The following is a 20,718-nucleotide window of genomic DNA, read 5'->3' on the forward strand; positions in this document are numbered from 1 at the left end:
GAGAAATGTTAGATTTATTGATGATATTTAAGATCATTTTACTTGACAAAAGACCATTTTCTGCGGTATGAGAGAGCAGCACAAGTTCTCTTTGTTTACTTGTTAGCTGTGTTGCTAATTCTAACATTTTTAGCATGTATGCTAGCAGGTTTTTTGCTTATATTTCCACTCTCAAGACAGATGCAGCTTTGCTTGACTTTACACGTGATTCTGTGTAACTGTAGACATCTGTATGCGTTGGTGTTTCCGCACGTAACAGTGTAGTGTGTAATTTCAACAGTACAGCCAATTTTAGCTACTACATGAGCATAGCTAGGAAGCAAGAAGGCTAATCAGCCAATTTAGCCATTTTAATAGTCACAGACAAGTAACAAGAAAAGACGAGTAAACTGTTATTTGCAAGGCATATTCATATGACTGATTAATCAGCTAAAGCCTAGAGAAAAACTGTACACTGGATCCCATTTATACTTAAAATAAAGTTAAAATAAATTAAAACTTTCTTAAAAATAGATTAAAATGATACAATGTAAAATGGCAAGACAGAAGTACTGAATTACAGACTGATGGTACTTTATTCTGGTGATTTATTCTGGGTTGTCCATGTGTTTCTCTCCACTGTGCAGACCTGCTCCCTGCCATTGGTGGTTATCTCCAATGTCAGCCAGCTTCCAGCAGGCTGGGCTTCAGTCATGTGGTACAACCTGCTGACAGATGAGCCGAAGGTATGATTAGTGAAATTAGTGCAACATTTACAACTGCTTTGCCCAGCATGCTGCATGTGTGGGACAAATAGGCCAAGATACCCTGACATTCATTTCATCACACTCAGCTGTGAGACACTGAGTCAGATGGAAACGGGTTGAGGCAGGACTGGTGAGGGACATGATGCACTCCAGCCCACCCAAACCTGTTTTTTGCTGCCTTTAAAGCTGTGTCTTTCTCAATAGGTTAATCTTGCTCTTGTGGACAATATACGTGTATGAAATGTGCCCTATGGATACTGTTCCAGTGTCGGATAAATAACCAGTGTATTTGACCAAAATATTCCCATTTTGATTTAAACTGGGCACTCATAATCTTGGGTGACTTATTTAAGCCTTTCGTTCAAGTCAGAGAAACTTACAGAGTAAAAGCTAACAACCAAGCGAAAGCTAACCTTTAAGCTAGACCATCTGTCTGTCTCTCCCTGTCGTTCATCCTTTCATTTCGGCCAAACCTTACCTTCTTCATGACATCACCACGTAACAGCTGGCTAATGATTTCAGTAAGACAGGGTCTACAGCACCACCTGTATAATTGAAGTTTGTTCCACTGATTTACTCGCGCTCTCACTGCTGTGCTGCTTCAGTCACATAGCAGGTTGAGATGTTAGACTTAGAGATGCCAATCAAGTGTGATGATTAGCATGTAAGGACAATGGCTAAACAGTTCTCAGACAGGTCTGATCAGCAATTTTAAGCCTTTTTACTGTATTTTCATTTTATTTTTTCTTTCAAAAGTTCCTGGAGGCTTAACATAGCATTGAATTTTAGTTTGATGAAAATATATTATATTAATAATTATATTTGTTATTATTATAAATAATAATCCAGCCACTATTTGTGTAAATGTATCTAAAATGTATCCACTGTTTTCAGATTATGTAAGGCAGTTACTTTTCTTCATTGCCTGCTCTAATTTATTTGCTGTAGTGAGATAACTGAGCTGGCCAGCTATTGATAAAATGACATTTTGAGATTTTTTATTTGATAATCCCAATTATGCTGTTATACTACAAACAGTATTGGCTAACTCAGTGGCTGTCAGCGATTCTCTCTGCCCTCTTGCTCACATATATCCAGTATTTCTCTGCATCTTCCTTATGTGCCTTATTTATTCTGACTATACTGAATATCATTGTTTAGAACATCTGCTATTCAGCTAATTGTGTTCTAATGTTAGAAGCACGCTGCTGTTTTTAGAGGTTTGGAGTTATACCCATGTTAATCATTTTTGTTATTTTATGTACGATAATTACTTTTATTGTGCATAAAACAACAAATGTGAATTTAAATTATAAAAACTGTTCTCCAAACAGATATTTAGATATTTTGTTAATTATGTTAAGACATGCATGAACAAGAAGTGAATAAAATAATAAATACTGTACCACAGTCATCTATGTAAATACATTTTTATCAAGTTAACTACCTTGAGATATGGTCAATTCTAGATACTAATTATATTATAAATACATTCTCTATGCTTTCTCAGTCATTTAAGAGCCATCTGCAGCTTTGTTCATCATTTTGGGCGCATCTAACCCATCTCAGTTTTTATTTACGGCCTCTTAGTGTCCAGATAATTATTAGAAAGATGTGAAGCTGCGCAGGACAAACATATTATTTTAACAGTTATTTTATACACTTATCTGCAACCAAATCATTGATTCCAAACTTTTGAGCAGTAGTAAATTGACTCGTTGGCATCTTGGTAATCTGGGGAACAGTCGGATAAGCTTGCCTTTAGAATTACTGACCTTGCAAAGGATAATTTCACAGATTCTATACAATTCCTGTATAATTAATTGGTTTAGATGTAGACAGAGTTATTTAGAAAGGTTTGGTGTGAAATGCTCTGTTCTAGTCAGAACTGTGGTGGTGATAGGAACCAGGCGTCTGAGGAGTTTAATGTGTCTGAAAGGTCCCTCACAGACAGTCATTACATGAAGTTATTACAAATCCGCTGCATGACATCAGTGAACCATTTTGCCTCAAACTACTTCAAATTAAATCTCAAAGAAGATCCATGTTTAACTTGACACTGTAAATCTTTCTTCTACTTACTTTCCCTCTCTCTCTGTGATGTGAACCTGTAGAACCTGGCGTTCTTCAGTAACCCGCCGAGGGCCAGCTGGAGCCAGCTGTCTGAGGTGCTGAGCTGGCAGTTCTCCAGCTTCGCCGGACGAGGCCTCAACAAAGAGCAGCTGAGCATGCTGGGAGATAAACTTCTGGGTGAGTCTCAAAATGTTAGTGCTGTAATTTTTTAAGTACAGAGTGAGTCAGAAGTTCACCTATGACTTATGTTGCCTCCCCCAGTACACTGCAAAGGACAGTGACCTCCCTTCATTTGTTTAATATCAACAAAAAAAAGATTAATTATTTACTTAGTTTACATATAACACAATCTTGCGTAAAGAAGAAGAATTTCAAACACAAAAAAAGATAAAAACAGGAATTTCTGAAACTGGAGTTAAAAATGATTAAATATAAAGAAAATTGGACTCCTAAGAACTGTGCAAGATCAAAACTGTCCCCATCAGATAAAAAGCACTTAAGGCTTTTATCTTTGAGAGATACCTTAATTGATCATTACTGATGAATGTTTGGGATTACTTGGATTGTGAAAGGCAGAAAATATAGCCACCTTCCAAGACTGAACTTTGGAAAAATATTCCTGCAGATTTCTCTGAAAAACTGAAAGGAAGCCTCCTGAAAAGAATGGAAGCTGTAATGAAAGCAAAGGGTGGACACACTAAATACTGAAAAAAATTTTGCTTGATTGCTGTGTATTTTTTCTGTTAAATATAAGTTTTGTGATTTTTTTTGTGATGATAAAAAATCATTATATGTACTTAATGGATATTTTGTTAGGAGATGAAATAAATTGTTGTTTTCTGACTTTTGCACAGTACTGTATATCTAAAAGAGACCATTCAGATTGTTTCCATCAAAATCAATCATTTCTGTATTATACAGAAATGATACAGAAAACAAGGTAAAAACAAACAAACAAAAAAAATCAAATGTGCTAAAATCAAATATAATACTATACTTTTGCTTAGTTCTGAAATCTAGTGAGTTCAGAGGTTTAGAAGAATATATTTTGTGGAATGTTTGCATACAAAAGGCTGAAAACAATATCTGTACTTGCTTTATTTTGATCAGTATTTTTGTTTTTCAGGATTTTTGTTACGCTGTTGTTGTTAAAAATAATTTTTTATTTTGTTTTTTAAGGTCAACACGCCTCTTACAACGACTGCCAGGTGTCTTGGTCTAAATTCTGCAAGGTAAGTTCCAAATGTTGTAATCTTACTCATTTCACAGCGTGTACTTAGTTTAACTGCCAGCTATCTTGAATGTGAGATATGAGATGATGTTCCTCTTTCTGGGTTTTAGGAAAACATTCCAGGGAAATCTTTCAGTTTCTGGCTGTGGCTGGACTCCATTCTGGAGCTCATTAAGAAACACTTGCTTCCTGTTTGGATTGATGGGTGAGAGGCTGCTTGTTCATCAGCTGTATTTGAAAATAGCAGATTTGAAGATACGAAATAGTTTTGTCAGAAAAGGGAGCCTGCATGGTGCCGCCTTAAGTAAATTTGCTCAATTTGCAAAGGAATCTACTACCACTGTCACCTTTGGACACGTTCAGGTCAGGATTCAGGTGTTTTTCCTTCATAGATTCACCTGGTTTAGCCCACCTGTAAATTGCTAGATTTTCTAGGTTTGTTTAAGCAGGTGTCATCAAACATGCTGGACTGTGCCCCTGCAGGACTTGTTTGAGATTCCCTTAAAAAACTTGCTGTACCCAAAGCTGTCCAAAAGGGGGCATTACAGAGTAACAAGAGCCAGTGACCTTCAAATATTTCAAAGGCAGTGCTGACAGTCTGTGTTAAATAAACGGTGCTGTTTACTGTGTCTTATGTAGCTACATCATGGGTTTTGTAAGTAAGGAGATGGAGCGAGCTCTGCTGAAGGACAGGGAGCCTGGCACCTTTCTGCTGCGCTTCAGTGAAAGTCACCTGGGAGGAATCACGTTCACCTGGGTGGAGCAGGAAAACGGTGAGCACTGTTTTCTGGGAGGATGTCAGACCTTAACAGTATTCTAGCTGCATTAGTTGTACCTGAAGAAATTCTCTTTAGCATCATTAGCAATGAGATCTGAGGTTTTAGTCCAGTTGTAATTGTGGAGTAATTTTAGTCCAGTATGAATCTGCAGTGTGTATGTTTTAGAATCTGACAGTAATGTTTAGGAATGGTTTTAATCAGTATGAATCTACCATGTGTGCAATTTGTGCTGTGTGACATAAATAATTGTGGAGTGATATTAATCCAGTATGAATCTGCAGTGTGTGTAGTTTTACAGTCTGACAACTGGCATTTTTCAGTAATTATAGTCTTGTTCCAGTCCACTTCACTCTAAAGGAATAACAAACCCTACTAATAGAAACAGCTGTGTGGCATGTTATTGTTGCCACAGAATGGGTTATTTGCCATAATGCTGACATAAAAACATGGGCTGTGGTTTTTCAGTCAAGGCTATCTGTGGGAAATTAGGGAAATTCTGCAAAAGCTCTAGTCTGTACCTGTCAACTAGACAAATCCTATACAAATGTGTTAAACAACTTCCTCTATAAAACCCCTCCAGCTTAAGTGGTGCTTTTGTAACCTTCATGGAATTTTCCCATAGAACTGAGAAAATAATGCAAATTCTCTATGCAAACTAACTTTTTGAAGACATTCCTAAACTGCAGTTTTGGTGAGGCTCATTTATGTACCCTCTGCAGATCTACAAAACAAAATATACATAGGAGAAGACAATATACAGAGCACTATGTATAGAAAGAAATATACTGAAAAAATGAGACACAATATGTGAAGTTTCTGTATGAATATTACGCAAAATGAAAAATATACATGTGTGCGCGGACAAAAGTACAAGCAACAGAGTGTACAGTTGTAGAATTGTAAACAAATTTGAAAATGTATTTGTAGCAAAGTAAACATTTGTAAAACAATGGACCAAAAAAAGTCCAAAAAAGTTGAAACACAGAAAGGAGTGATTTATAGACATACTTTGACCTGTATTTGAACATAAACAGTAAAAATGATATATATATTGCATTCCCTATATATAGGAACCCGGTCGTAAGCCTTCTCCAAATCCACAAAACACATAAACACATGTAGACTGGGTTGGCAAACTCCCATGCCCCTCAACAATCTGCAAGAGGGTGAAAAGCTGGTCCATTGTTCCAATGCCAGGACGGAATCGGTCGGAGTCTCCTTTCCAGCACCTTGGCATAGATTTTCCCAAGGAGGCTGAGCAGCGCGATACCCTGATAGTTGTACCCTGATAGTTGACAGATGCACCTGTTGTTTGGTGCATAGGCACACACAACAGTCAGAGTTTTCCTCTCTGCGATTTTAATTCACATTGAGGCAACCCTCTCGTCCACTGGGACAAACTCCAACTGCACAGCCACCAGCCAGGGACTCGTGAGTATCCCCACACCCACCCGGCGCCTCTCACCCTGTGCAACCCCTGAGTAGGAGAGGGACCAACCCCTATTAAGGAGTTTGGTTCCAGAGCCGACACTGGGTGGAGGTGAGCCCAACTATATCTTGTTGGTACCTCTCAACCTCCCACACAAGCTCCGGCTCCTTCCCCTCCAGTGAGGTTACATTACATGTGCCAAGAGCCAGTTTCTGCTGCAAGGGCCTAGGCTGCCAAGGGCCCCCCTGCAATCTCCCACTGCCTGTGCAGGCAACTAGTGTTTCTGTGATGAATATCACCACATGGACTTTACTTTGACATACTGTCGTCAATAAACACTGTTCATCCCTGCATCCACAAATGCAAAATAAGGCTGTACCACGCACAGCAGAAGATATATATTAACAACATCCAGAAACACTGATGACTTCTCTGGGCTCAAGCCCATCTGAAATGGACTGATACACAGTAGAAATGTGTAGAAATGTTGTGACCCTTCAGATTGTTTTAAATGAAAATCCAGATTGTTACCAGAGTGAAGTTCAGAAGCCAATGTCTGTCATGGTGTGAGACGTTATCAGTGGGTAACTTGTGCATCTGTGAAAGACAAATGTATTTTTCAGAGAGATCCATGCTTATATTGACATGCCAGGGCCAAACCACATTCTGCACAAGTCACAACAGCACAGCTGAGTAATTACAGTATGGAGAGGCCTTTGAATAAGGGAGACTGGCCTGCCTGCAGTGCAGTCTCCAATTAATTTTATTAAGCTCAAATTTTATTCTAAGCTCAAATTTAAGTCTTATTAAGCTCAAAAACACAGCAACAAAATGCTCCTGTCCCAACTTTTCAGCATATATTTACAAAAAAACATTTCAACAAGTAAAACATTAATTATTGTGTTTTTTGATAGAGGTCTAACAGAATTTACTAACCACTGCTTTCTATGTTTATTAAGCAAATTCTGAAGCAAAACAAGCACAGCCAAGTCTGATTTTTGGTGAACAAATGTGACAACCATTAAGTCATTAGAGAGCCATGTGGAATTATTGTAACTATATTCCAACTAAAACACTGCTGATGATTCATTCATTTCACTTAACAGAAAAAATGTCAGAATGTCTTTGTTGGAAGTGATGAGGAAATGAGGAAATACCCATTTTCTTATAACTAGACTTATGGTAGGTTGAAATGCAGCGCCCTCCACATACAGGGCTTAGTCACCTTCTGACTGCATGTAAAATGTCTTAGTTCAGTGCTAGGATGAGTGCAATGTAACCTGGTGCACTTGTTTTGGATCTTTCCACAGGGGAGGCAAAGTTCATCTCTGTGGAACCGTACACCAAAAACCGCCTCAGCGCTCTTCCTATTGCGGATATAATACGGGACTATAAAGTTATCGCTGATGGTATCGTCCCTGAGAACCCTCTTAAATTCCTCTACCCTGACATCCCCAAGGATGAAGCATTTGGGAAACATTATAACAGTCAGCCAAACCGAGGCAAGTCAGCCTGTCTATAATCGTTTACTTTATCATGTAGTGACGGTCAATTTACTATTAAGTTTATATTAACATATTTAAAGGGCCTGTTTCATTAAAAACTAATGTTTCTTGATTTTTTCAAATCTGATAGTTTGATGTAAACATTGTTAAAGTTTTATGCATTGTTAACAATGTAAGCATTGTTAAAGTTTTACACGTTCACCCAGTCCATGCAGTCCTTATATGGAAAGTAAGCTGCAGAAACAGTCTGCTTTGAATTATTTTATGATGTCACAAAAACCAACACAATACAGCCTGCAGCAGTTTAGCTCCACCCATTCACATTAAAGTTAAACTGATTTTCCTTGTTTTGTTTTTTAAAAAGAATGTAAGATATAATATGTAAACATTCTTAAAGTTACCAACCGACTGTTCACTCATCAGTGATGTCACAGACGTCACAAAAAACCAAAACATATACATGTGACTGTTTATTCAGCCTCTGGTAGTTCAGCTCCGGCCCAGTCACTTTGAAGTTATAAGGACTGCTTTTGGAATGAGGCATAATACATGATAGCCAATCAGAACAGATTTAATTTACATATATTAGTCTTAAAGGGACAGTAACTTACTTCTTGTCAGTCGCTCTGGATAAGAGCGTCTGCTAAATGCTGTAAATGTAAATGTAACAAAAGCAGCCTGTTCAATTCTAAAAGAGATTAGATAAAGATAAAATTTCTATATAAACCTGCACGTACATCATAAGCGGAGGGAAACGATAAAATACAAGAAAATGAAAAAAAAAGTAGAAATGGGCCCTTTAAAGTGATGAATGATGGTTTTCAGTCAGCACAACATAATAATTTTCATCTCTTGTTTTATTTTCATTGCTCCTTTTACAGTTTGTCCATACATACCAACAATTTTGATTCCCATCTCACTGAAGTGAGTATTTGAAATTTATATGTTCATGTATTGTATTTCTTCTTATAGGTTGGATTTATATATATATATTGCATATATATATATATATATATATATATATATATATATATATATATATATATATATATATATATATATATATATATTTAATCTCATGCTAATGTCTAGTGTATAGTATGTTTTTTTGTATAGTATGTTTTAAGCAGCATTCAACACTGGATGTATTATGTATAGTGCTTAAAGGGGAATTCATTCGATTTAAAACATGTTTGCATAATTCAATCATTGAGATGTTAAAAGTCATAAAAAGAGGTTTTATGTGAAATGTTTAACTGTAGAGAAACTTACTCAATCAGATTCCTTTACAGTGGTTCATATTTCTTTAACAGGGTTCAAAGGGTTCACTATTCAAAATGACCAGTAAACTTAAACAAGTTTTTATTTGTGCTTGTAATAGTGGTAAACTTAAAAAGGGATGTTTTCCTTGGGTACTTGTCAGAGCTTGTAGGGATGTGATGCAATGACACTGGGTGGGCACAGGGGTGAGGGTGAGCACAGGTGCATACAATCACCGAGCACTTAATTAGGAATACCTTGATGTCTCTAAACACATTGTCAATTTTATTCAATAAAACTCCATGTGCCTTATAGGAGTGTTTTGTAGTTCTAGAGGATGACCTAGAGGGTGAAACTTCAGAGTCAGTGCATATATATATATATATATATATATATATATATATATATATATATATATATATTAGTATTTAAATTCTATAAGGGGACTAGGCATCTAAGATTTATACTCACTTTCCACCTGTGTAAATGTGATGTGACAATAAACATGATTTGATTTGATTAACATATGCAGAGAATAAGATGGCCTACAGTCTGTATTCATAGAACTACAAAGTGCACCTATAAGATAAGTAGAGCTGATAATATGTACAGTGAGTAAAGATATAACAAGGAATTCTTAATGAAGTGCTTGGTGAATATATATAGTGGTACCATAGACACGAGAGCATAGTGAGAGCACTAGGGTACAACACAGATTTTTTTTACCAGCAGTAAAGAATAAAGTCAATGGAAACTTTTGTTGCTTGCTCAAACTATGGAATAAACCTTGTAAATAGCAAGAAACCTAATGGAAAAAGAACGAAAATAGCACGGGCTCTCAACAGCTCTCCTCTTCAAGTCGGCAATCACTGTAAATGCAGTGAGACTGATTGTGTTGCAACTGTGATCCAATGAAACATTTTCAACGACAAAGATTTGATGATGAAGTGGTTTAACCGTGACTTGAATGAGAAATTCTTAGAAACCACTTCCATGTCGAGAGAAGTGGCGTTTGTGAATATCATAACCGACTCAGCTGTGTTGGAAGATGGACATTATTACTGTGACTTGCCTTTTAGACAAGAGGATCCTGCCATGAATTTTGAATTTTAAGATGAAATTTGTAAAAAATGAGATGTTTTGTAATGACTATGGACTCATTCTTGCTGACATGAATGGGCATGGATATGCAGAGAGTTTCAACTGTGTCTACGCAAAGGAGACGTTTGGTACATTCTTCACCATCATACCAAGAAGGGCAAAATGAGGGTTATTTTGGACTGTGGGGGTGTGTACAAAGGAACATCATTGGGTCTTGCAACCCAGAGTTCACAAGTTCGCCTCTTGGAATCGTCACCAGAGTTAGGCTGAAGTCAACAACATTGATGGCTGACATCCAGGATATTTATCCTCAGGTCAAGTTCTCAGAAAGACAAGTTGGCTTCCTGCATATTTTGTGGTCCCACTATACTTTCAAAGGATCTTCATGAGTTTTTGTTGCGTCATATCCATTAAAGACTAGGGTGCAGCTTTGCTCACTATGACCCACACAAAGATATTGAATTCCCTGATGGTGTCAAGTGGAATTTCAGGACTCCAGCAGCATGCCGTTATGGTGGTGTGTGGGAACATTTCATAAGGTTCGTTAGTAAAATTCTCAAGTCAGTTCCAGACCCCGAGCACACAAGTTCACCTCTTGGAGTCATCACCAGAATTTGGCTGGAGCCAACAGCATTGATGGCTGACATCCAGGCTATTAACCCTGCATATTTTATGGTGGCCTAAAGATGATGTGGGAGAAATTCCAGTGCAATATTGAATGACAACACATCTGTTTAGTTGTGCAAATTATGCACCGAGGAAAAACGACTGATGATAATCAGTTTGTTTATCCAGCAAATGTGATCAAAACAGTCAACAACAACCTCTATGTGGATGTCTCTTCAGAAAGGAATGCAGAGCAGATGATTGAGAACCTAATTGCTTTGTGCAGAATTGGAGGCTTTCATCTGTCTAAATGGGCAAGCAACAATTGCTCAGTGCTAATGTCTGTTCCAAAGCAGAGCAGAGCAGAAGAACTGAAAGGTCTGGACAAAGACCCTGGACAAAGGTGTTTGGATTACAGTGGTGTGCTGAAAATGAGAGCTTCAAGTTCGAAGCCAGGATTAATCAGTAATTACAGGGACTCCAATGCAAACTGGTTGAGCTATTCATAGGTTATAGAATTGTGATAAAACTTTGGCCTTTTATGGGGATAAACCCACGGATTTTGGAAAATCAGTCTATTTATCTTCATCATTTTTCAGATGCTAGTCGGGATGATTATGGCACTCCTTGCTGATGTTGATTCTATATTGATAGACTGTTGCAGCAGGAATTGCAGGTTAGATACTGGAGATAAATGTTTTGGACAGACAGAGCAACAGTTCTAAAATAAGTAAACAAGTAAGTAAATAAGTAAAGAAACTAAGTGTTTCCATAATTTTGTGGCCAACAGAATTGCTGAAATACAAGGGACAGCTAAGGTTCAGCAATGGATGTTCAATAATACCATAATGAATCCAGCTGATGCCTCAAGAGAAATGAAAGCTGATGACTTTGTAACAAGTTGTAAATGGATAACGGGACCAGAGTTCTCAGAGGAATGGCCTGGATTTGATTCAAGCCCCCAGGTAATCTGATGATTATCCAGAGTTTAAAATAAATTTTTAAGTGAGTAAAATTGTTAAGGATGGGGAAATTGCACTGACTTATTTCTCAGTTACTTTTCTTCTTGAGGAAAAAATGAAAGTTGCCATCGCTGGAAGCTGAGACCAAGTTCTCCTAATGCGGCAACAAAAAAGTAAAGAAATTCTGACCGTAAGCGAAAATGCTAAAAAACAGAAATGTGAAGCAGAAAGAGTGAAGCAACATCACTCATTGGTAAGGAATTGTGTCCAGAGGATGTGGCAAGGGCAGGAAAGGCAATCATATAGTTTGTGCAAAATAAGGGATTTCCAGAGGATATGGCAGGTTTGAAAACCAGTGCCAAGCACGTTAGCAAAGAAAGTCAACAGTATAAACCGATCCAGTGTTGAATGACGGACTGGTTGTGAGTAGGTGGACATCTGAACAAGCCAGCATTGCCAGAAGAAGCAAAACATCCTGCTGTACTTTCAGAGGATCTTCACCTATCCTCGGTTTTTGTTGCATCATATCCATCAATGACTGGTGCGCACTATGAACTTAGAACACTATGAACCACAGAAAGATTCAGAATTCCATGTTTCAGGATGGAGTAAAGTGGAATTTCAGTGCTCCAGCTGCATCCCATCAGGGGGTGTGTGGGAACATTTGATAAGGACGGTTAGTAAAGTTCTCAGGTTAGTTCCTAACCAGCAAATGCTTGAAGATGAAAGACTGCAAGTGGTCTTGTGTGAGGTTGAATCAGTATTAAATGACAGGCCAAATGCAGCTGCTTCCTAAGGTCCAAGTGATATGGAGCCTCTAACACCAAAGTATATCTTGTTGTTGAAAGGAAAACCAACCTCGCCCCCTGGACTCTTCGATCAAAGGGACTGTTATGTGAGGTGATGGAGATGGACAATATATCGCAGAGCAGTTTTGGAAACAGTAGCTCAGTGAATACTTGGCAGTGATGCAGGAGAGACAAAAATAGTCTCGGCTCAGAGGAAATCTTAGTCCAGGTGACATTGAACTTGTTGCTGATGCTACAGCTTTAAGAGGATCATAGCTTATGGAAAGAGTCTTGGAAATTAAACCTGATTCCTGAGGTTTGGTACACACTGTAAGGATGAAAGCGAACAACAGCTCACTGGAAAGAGTTGTTACCAAGGTTTGTCTGTTGTTGGAAGCAGCAGACTAAGAGAACTTTTATAAGGACTAGACTGTTTTAGATATTGTGCACATGTAAGAATAATATATTAGAATATTTGCGTTCATATTCTGTAGGTTATTGTATATGTTAAATGTTTACTAGGTCCTTCAGAATTTTATATTTTGTGCATTATATCCCACAATAGGGGGCAGTGTTTAAGAGCTATATTGGTGTTTAGTTTATTCTTAGATATGATGAAGTGATTTAATGGCTCTGAGCACTGGTGCATATATAGAAGAACAGGTGGGCATCAGTTTTTTTGTTTTTTTTGTTTTTTTTTTAACCAGAAAGGCAATGGAAACTTTTGTTGTGCTCCGTGTTGTTTTGCTTGTAAGTTTACTTAGGACAGATGCCACTATAATAAAGTTTTATCTGAGAACATCCTGCATTTACCCTCCTGATAAGTAAAAATATGATTTAGGCCAGAATCTTCCCATCAAAAAAACTATGCCTCAGGCATCAGGCAGTATATTTGCAACCACTTTGTTTAAATCTTGACAAACATTATGCAGAAAGTGTAAACGATCGGTCGAATTCCCCTTTAATGCTGCGCTGTAAATTCATTGAAAATCTATTTTACCCCAGTGAAGTGAAGTGACTCCTTTTTGGTTTGTCCCTTTGTTTGTTTGTTAAATGCCTATGTGTTTCTGTTTTTTCAGCACGACTCCTCCACCCTGCTCTTCTCCGGAGCCACCCTTGTCCCCGGAGATGTCCCACATGCTCAGTGAGCACATCAGTGCCTATGAGATTGAGAGTGTTGTAAGTTTGCCGTTTCTCCTTTTCAGTGATTTTACAGTTGCCCTGTAGAAGATTTGTTCTAGCAGGATGTGCTAGTGAGCAGATGTTGCTTCCACATAAATCTGAACGTGTACACTAGTGGGCAGTGTACAAACAAGTGCATACAGAAAATTAACAGGAATTTTCTTTGTCTCCAAAAATGGATACTCATTTTTTTGAAGACAGGTCGTGTGAATGTTCGTAATATCGCATCTCTTCTGCGAGCCAGACTGCCCTAATTAACTTTGTGCTGGTTCTGGTCATCTTACCCCCAGCCCTACCTTCCAATCAGCATTGCTGATATATAGTTGAGATTTTGCACGTTGTGACTTCTGTGAGCTATACCCATGAACCCCTTCTCTGCTTTCTGACACGGAAATGTTTACAATGTCATGAAAAAGTGTCAATATTTTAACTGTTTTTGCGTTTTTTCCGATTAAATGATTTCAGATCCTCATAGAAAATATAATATTAGACTATGAGAATATAAGGAACTAGTAATTGCCCTCTGAATTTAGTAACTGGTTGTGTCACCTTTAGCGGCAAGAAGAACAAACAAGTGCATTTTCAAACTGAGGCTCAGCCTTTCACAACGCCCTGCAGGAGCAGTAGCCCACTCTTCTTTATAGAATTGCTTTAATTCAGCCACATTGGTGGGCTCGAGCATGAACTGCTTGTTTACACCCTGCTGCTGCTTCTCAGAGGACTGAGTTGACTAGTTGAGTAAAATGTACTTAAATGCTTCAGTTACAAATAAAGTTTATGAAGACCATGTCAGATGGCACTTGTGTTTTAATGCCTGTATATCAGATTTGGAAATGTATAGTGTACTATGCTTAGCATGCATCTACTTTTCTGTTCTAAATAGGATCCCATATTGATTTGCTAGTTAGTTTGAGTTCTATTGCAAATACAGTGCCAGCTAAAACATACTAAAGCATACTTTACAATATACCTCTCATACACTAAAAAAGTTGATGACTTTGAAAAATATGCTTCAGTATAGTAAGAAATACTAAATTCTAAAGTATAATTTAAAGTGTTTTACCTTAGTAAAGTAAAATATGTAAAAAATTATATATAGCCATTTTATTATTTTCCATTATCTTCCGCTTGTCCGGGGTTCGGGTCGCGGGGGCAGCATCCTAAGCAATGAAGCCCAGACCTCCCTTTCCCCAGCCACTTCCACCAGCTCTCCAAGGGGGATTCCGAGGCGCTCCCAGGCCAGCTGGGCGATATAGTCGCGCCAGCATGTCCTGGGTCTTCCCCGGGGTCTCCTCCCAGGTGGACTCGCCTGTGACACCTCCCGAGGGAGGCGTCCAGGAGGCATCCTAACCAGATGCCCGAACCACCTCAGCTGGCTCCTCTCGACGTGAAGAAGCAGCGGCTCTACTCCGAGTCCCTCCCGGATGACTGAACTTCTCACCCTATCTCTAAGGGAGAGTCCAGACACCCTGCGGAGGAAACTCATTTCGGCCGCTTGTATTCGCGATCTTATTCTTTCGGTCATTACCCAAAGCTCATGACCATAGGTGAGGGTGGGAACGTAGATCGACCGGTAAATCGAGAGCCTTGCCTTATGGCTCAGCTCTTTCTTTACCACAACAGACCGGTAAAGAGCCCGCATCACTGCTGACCCAGCACCAATCCGCCTGTCAATCTCCCGCTCCCTTGTACCATCACTCGTGAACAAGACCCCGAGATACTTGAACTCCTCCACTTGAAGCAAGAGCCTATCCCCGACCCAGAGAGGGCTCTCCACCCTTTTCCGCCTGAGAACCATGGTCTCGGATTTAGAGGTACTGATTCTCATCCCAGCCGCTTCACACTCGGCTGCAAACTGATCCAGCGAAAGCTGAAGTTCGCGGCCTGATGTCCCCAATAGGACCACATCATCTGCAAACAGCAGTGATGTGACCCTGAGGTCACCAAACCGGACACCCTCCATCCCTTGACTGCGCCTAGAAATTCTATCCATAAAAATTATGAATAGAATCGGTGACAAAGGGCAGCCCTGACGGAGTCCAACTCTCACTGGGAACGAGTCTGACTTACTGCCGGCTATGCGAACCAAGCTCCAGCTTTGTTTGTACAGGGCCTGAATGGCTCGTAGCAAAGAGCCATGTACCCCGTACTCCCGAAGCACCTCCCACAGAATACCCCGGGGAACACAGTCGAATGCCTTCTCCAGATCCACAAAGCACATGTGGACTGGTTGGGCAAACTCCCATGAACCCTCCAGAATCCTGGAGAGGGTGAAGAGTTGGTCCAGTGTTCCACGACCAGGGCGGAACCCGCACTGTTCCTCCTGGATCCGAGGTTCGACTATAAGCCAGACTCTCTTCTCCAGTACCCCTGCATAGACCTTGCCAGGGAGGCTGAGGAGTGTGATTCCCCTGTAGTTGGAACACACCCTCCGGTCCCCTTTTTTAAAAAGAGGCACCACCACCCCAGTCTGCCAATCCAGTGGCACCGCCCCCGATGTCCACACAATGTTGAAAAGGCGTGTCAGCCAAGACAGCCCCACAACATCCAGAGCCTTGAGGAACTCAGGGCGGATCTCATCCACCCCTGCAGCCCTGCCACCAAGGAGCTTCTTAACTACCTTAGCGACTTCGGCCTCAGTAATGGACAAGCCTATTCCCATGTCCCAAGACTCAGCCTTCTCACTGGAGAACGTGTCGGTGGGATTGAGAAGGTCCTCAAAGTATTCCTTCCACCGCCCAATGACGTCTTCAGTCGAAGTCAGTAGCACACCATCTCCACTATATACAGTGCTAGTGGCACACTGCTTTCCCCTTCTGAATCGCCTGACGGTTTGCCAGAATGTTTTCGGAGCCGACTTAAAGTCAGTTTCCAAGGCCTCACCAAACTCCTCCCATACACGGGTTTTTGCCTTGGCAACAACTGAAGCCGCAGATCGCTTGGTCTGTCGATACCTGCCAGCTGCCTCTGGTGTCCCACAGGCCAACCATGCCCGGTAGGACTCCTTCTTCAGCTTGACGGCATCTCTCACCTGGGGTGTCCACCACCGGGTTCGAGGATTACCGCCCCGACAGGCACCAACTACCTTACGGCCACAGCTACAGTCAGCCGCTTCACCAATGGAGGAACGGAACATGGCCCATTCTGAGTCAATGTCCCCCACCTCCCCCGATATCTGGTCAAAGTTCTGACAGAGGTGTGAGTTGAAGATCAATCTGACAGGTTCTTCTGCTAGACGTTCCCAGCAAACCCTCACTATGCGTTTGGGCTTGCCTGGTCTGACCGGCATCTTCCCCCACCACCTGATCCAACTCACCACCAGGTGGTGAGCAGTTGACAGCTCAGCTCCTCTCTTTACCCGAGTGTCCAAAACACATGGCCGCAAGTCCGATGACACGACTACAAAGTCAATCATTGAACTGCGGCCTAGGGTGTCCTGGTGCCATGTGCACTTATGGACATCCTTGTGTTCAAACATGGTGTTCGTGATGGACAAACTGTGGTTTGCGCAGAAGTCCAAAAACTGAACACCACTCGGGTTCAGATCAGAGAGGCCATTCCTCCCAATCACACCCCTCCAGGTCTCACTGTCATTGCCCACGTGAGCGTTGAAGTCCCCCAGTAGGACAATAGAGTCTCCAGGAGGAGCACTTTCAAGCACCCTTCCCAAGGACTCTAAGAAGGCTGGGTACTCTGAACTGCTGTTCGGTGCATAAGCACAGACAACAGTCGGGACCCATTCCCCAACCCTAAGGCGTAGGGAAGCTACCCTCTCGTCCACCGGAGAAAACCCCAACATACAGGCACCGAGTCGAGGGGCTATGAGAAAGCCCACACCTGCCCGCCACCTCTCACCATGGGCAACTCCAGAAAAGAATAAAGTCCAGCCCCTCTCAAGGAGATTGGACCCAGAGCCCAAGCTGTGTGTTGAGGTGAGCCTGACTATATCTAGCCGGTATCTCTCAACCTCGCGCACCAACTCAGGCTCCTTCCCCGCCAGTGAGGTAACGTTCCAAGTTCCAAAAGCCAGTTTCAGCAACCGAGGATCAGAACGCCAAGGCCCACGCCTTCGGACACTGCCCGATCCACAACGCACCGAACCCCTACTACTGCCCCTCCCATTGGTGGTGGGTCGATGGGAGGGGGGACTCATGTAACTCCTTCGGGCTGGGCCCGGCCGGGCACCATGAGTAAATGCCCGGCCACCAGACGCTCGCTGGCGAGCCCCTCCCCCAGGCCTGGCTCCAGGGTGGGGCCCCGGTAACCCTGTTCCGGGCAGGGTACACAAGTCCTGTTCTTGTATCTTCATAGGGGTTATTATGGATCACACTTTGTCTGACCTGTCACCTAGGACCAGTTTGCCATGGGAGACCCTACCAGGAGCTTTTGCTCCAGACAACATAGCTCCTAAGATCATTCAAGCACGCAAACCCCTCCACCACGATAAGGTGGTGATCCAAGGAGAGGATTATATATAGCATTCTCTATATATTTCAAAGCATACTCTATTGTACTGTTGTACTCTTTTGCATTTCTAGTATTCTCTATACCAGAGGTCACTAATAGAGCAGACCACAGTCCGAGTCTGGACCCAGACGCTGTCCTATGCAGACCTGAACCAATAACTGATAAACTACGGAGAATTATTTAATTTCGACAGGGTGGTCCTATTTTAATCAGCGTAGCTTTTCTAATCATTACGGTACCGACTCAGCATCCTCTGACGCACACACAGGGGAGGGACGAGGTGTGTACAGCAGTCGGAGAAGAAAGTGAGTCAGAGGGAAGTTAATTCACATGGTGTTCTCTAAAAAGAGAAAACTGCCAATAAATGTTGTTGATATATCACTGAATTATACTTTTATGATTCGACATTCAGTTGTCGACTACATAAGATGTTCATATACCTGCTAGGCTACTTCAGTCTATAGTAGCTATATCTATATGCATCAAATATAACTGGACCTTATTGAATTTTAATTAAAGTCTTCAAGTGCCCTAAAGATGTAATTCAGTATGTTTCTTTTTCACAAGGGGTAGCCCAAAGTGTGATTTACTGTTTTCCAAACTTTTTTAATGTTTATTTGAAGTGAAAGAGCACGTGCAATGAAGTCCCATGAGCTAGTGAAATCCTCGTAAGCTGCTTTTCTCTTGTGTCTCTGTAAACAAACCACCGAGAATGTTGTCATATCAGATGAACAGAGTGCGTGTTAATGATAATAGAAGACACGTTCGTTCTGCATAAAAATAAATATGTGACCCAAAAGCATCACATTTACTTTCTTCTCTGTTTTCACTGCAGATGAGTTCACTGTAGACGTTCCTGAAGGCCGACCTCCTCTCGTCAAACATTTGCCTTGGTTCCAAGAAGTCAGTGTTCTTGCTGATTGCTTACAGAAATACTGAGGCATGAGAGCGAGGGTGTCTCAGTCTGTGACCGTGTAGGCATATTCACGTGTGTGTGTTCACGTGTGTAGTCAACATGCATGATAGCTTCTCTTTGCCGAGTCATCTCATTCCAAATGAACCTCCTACGCATACATCGATGCTGTTAACTGTCTACTGTATATATGAAGCGTTCTGACTTTTACTTCAGCACTAAAACAGAAAACATTAACACAAAACCGACATCCTGATATAGACTCCACTCTTACCTTTATTACTACTATACTATAAGACAAACATGGCAGGCTGTGAAATTCCAAGTGTACTTACTCAGTGACCAAACAGGTTTTGTATTGTTGACATTTTAATGCACCTGTTCTCTTACACTTTCCTCCAGAATGAACAAAACTGTGTTGTACTGAATTTTCTGATTTCCAGTTTTATTCTCCAATTCAGTGTGCTTTACCTGCTTATTCATTATGTAATGCATTTGCCTGTTGAGTTCCATATGTTGTTTTATATGACCTTTCAAGAATAATAAAGAGTTTCCTTTTTCTGAAATAGGTTGTGAAATGATGACTATCCACACTCTGACATCACACAGTATGAGTACAGACAGGACAGAGCACTGCCAGCTGCTGTTTACTTAAGGCTGTTTCTGTAAATACATTTACATTCATGGCATTTGGATGTTGCTGTAAATGTAAATTTCAGAAACACAAGTGTGTTGGTGTAGTGTAGTGGATAACACCTCTGCCTTCTACGCTGTAGACTGGTGCTTTTTGCTGCCCAAATCAATCAGAAAATGCACCTCAAAAAAAATGAGTGGTGCATCAGAGTCTGAAATACAAATGAACTATTCAAAGTTGCACATCATGTTTAAAAAGTTCACCTGACCTGAATTAGTATGTACAGCAAAGCCATTTTCACGGATTTTGAGCATAAATGGCAAACCGCATGGCCTGTTGTATTAGCTTTAGCAGACTGAGTCTGATATATTTGAATTTAACACAAATATGAAATAGTTTTAAAAGTCTAATTCAAGTTGCATTCATTATAACCTGTGTGGAAATGACATTCCTATATGGAATATTTAAAAAAATGACACATGCTTTGGAGTTTGGAGTTTCCCACAATTTTGTCATCTGTTTCCACTGAAATTGGCTTTATTTTAGGTCATTTGGTCAGTGTTGTGTATGCAAATGTTTATAGACGTGTATTCAAATGGAATGTTTTGTTAATTTTCTAAGCAAAAATAGGTTAACGCATCCTCTACCCAGAATACACTTCTGTATGACCTTCCTCTGCATTCCAGTGCACAGCCGAGCTGAGTTTAACAATAAAGTGTAAAATATAACATGTGCCATAACTTTTGCACAGGGCACATTTGATGATTTTTCTTCCAGATGTGTGTTAAATTCAGCAGCCAAAGAGTAATTGTACATTAAATTATACAGAAGTGTTTTCTCTGTAGAGCAGATGTTCTTAATGTGGGGGATGTGGTCTCAAGGAGGTCGTGAAAGTGGTGCTAGAAGATCTAATAATTTTGTCAAAGAGGTGGTCGGAAATACTTTTAAACCCCAAATAAGTCGCATTGTGAATAAACAATGAGAACCCCTCAGAAACTCAAGGTTGTTTCTGTGTTTTGTATAATCAGCCTTATTATTGTGC

General features: G+C 40.6%; 1 protein-coding gene across 4 annotated transcripts in view; it reads left to right on the top strand.

Annotated features, from left to right (window-relative positions):
• stat4 (signal transducer and activator of transcription 4) overlaps positions 1 to 19,608 on the top strand; it is a 44,484-nt gene extending 24,876 nt beyond the window's left edge. For 2 of the 4 annotated variants that reach the window (XM_017713499.1, XM_017713500.1), the window contains exons 16-25: positions 627 to 725; positions 2,861 to 2,996; positions 3,999 to 4,051; positions 4,161 to 4,255; positions 4,690 to 4,823; positions 7,569 to 7,760; positions 8,645 to 8,687; positions 11,521 to 11,695; positions 13,560 to 13,659; positions 18,965 to 19,608. In XM_017713499.1, coding sequence (XP_017568988.1) covers positions 627 to 725; positions 2,861 to 2,996; positions 3,999 to 4,051; positions 4,161 to 4,255; positions 4,690 to 4,823; positions 7,569 to 7,760; positions 8,645 to 8,687; positions 11,521 to 11,695; positions 13,560 to 13,628 — 996 coding nt within the window. In that variant the 3' untranslated portion in view covers positions 13,629 to 13,659; positions 18,965 to 19,608. The remainder of the gene's footprint in view (positions 1 to 626; positions 726 to 2,860; positions 2,997 to 3,998; positions 4,052 to 4,160; positions 4,256 to 4,689; positions 4,824 to 7,568; positions 7,761 to 8,644; positions 8,688 to 11,520; positions 11,696 to 13,559; positions 13,660 to 18,964) is intronic. The other 2 variants (XM_037539478.1, XM_037539479.1) reach the window with 1 other exon arrangement.
• The last annotated feature ends 1,110 nt before the right edge of the window (positions 19,609 to 20,718 follow it).

Source organism: Pygocentrus nattereri, chromosome 6 (genome assembly GCF_015220715.1).
Source record: "Pygocentrus nattereri isolate fPygNat1 chromosome 6, fPygNat1.pri, whole genome shotgun sequence".
In the NCBI taxonomy this organism is placed as follows: Eukaryota; Metazoa; Chordata; class Actinopteri; order Characiformes; family Serrasalmidae; genus Pygocentrus; species Pygocentrus nattereri.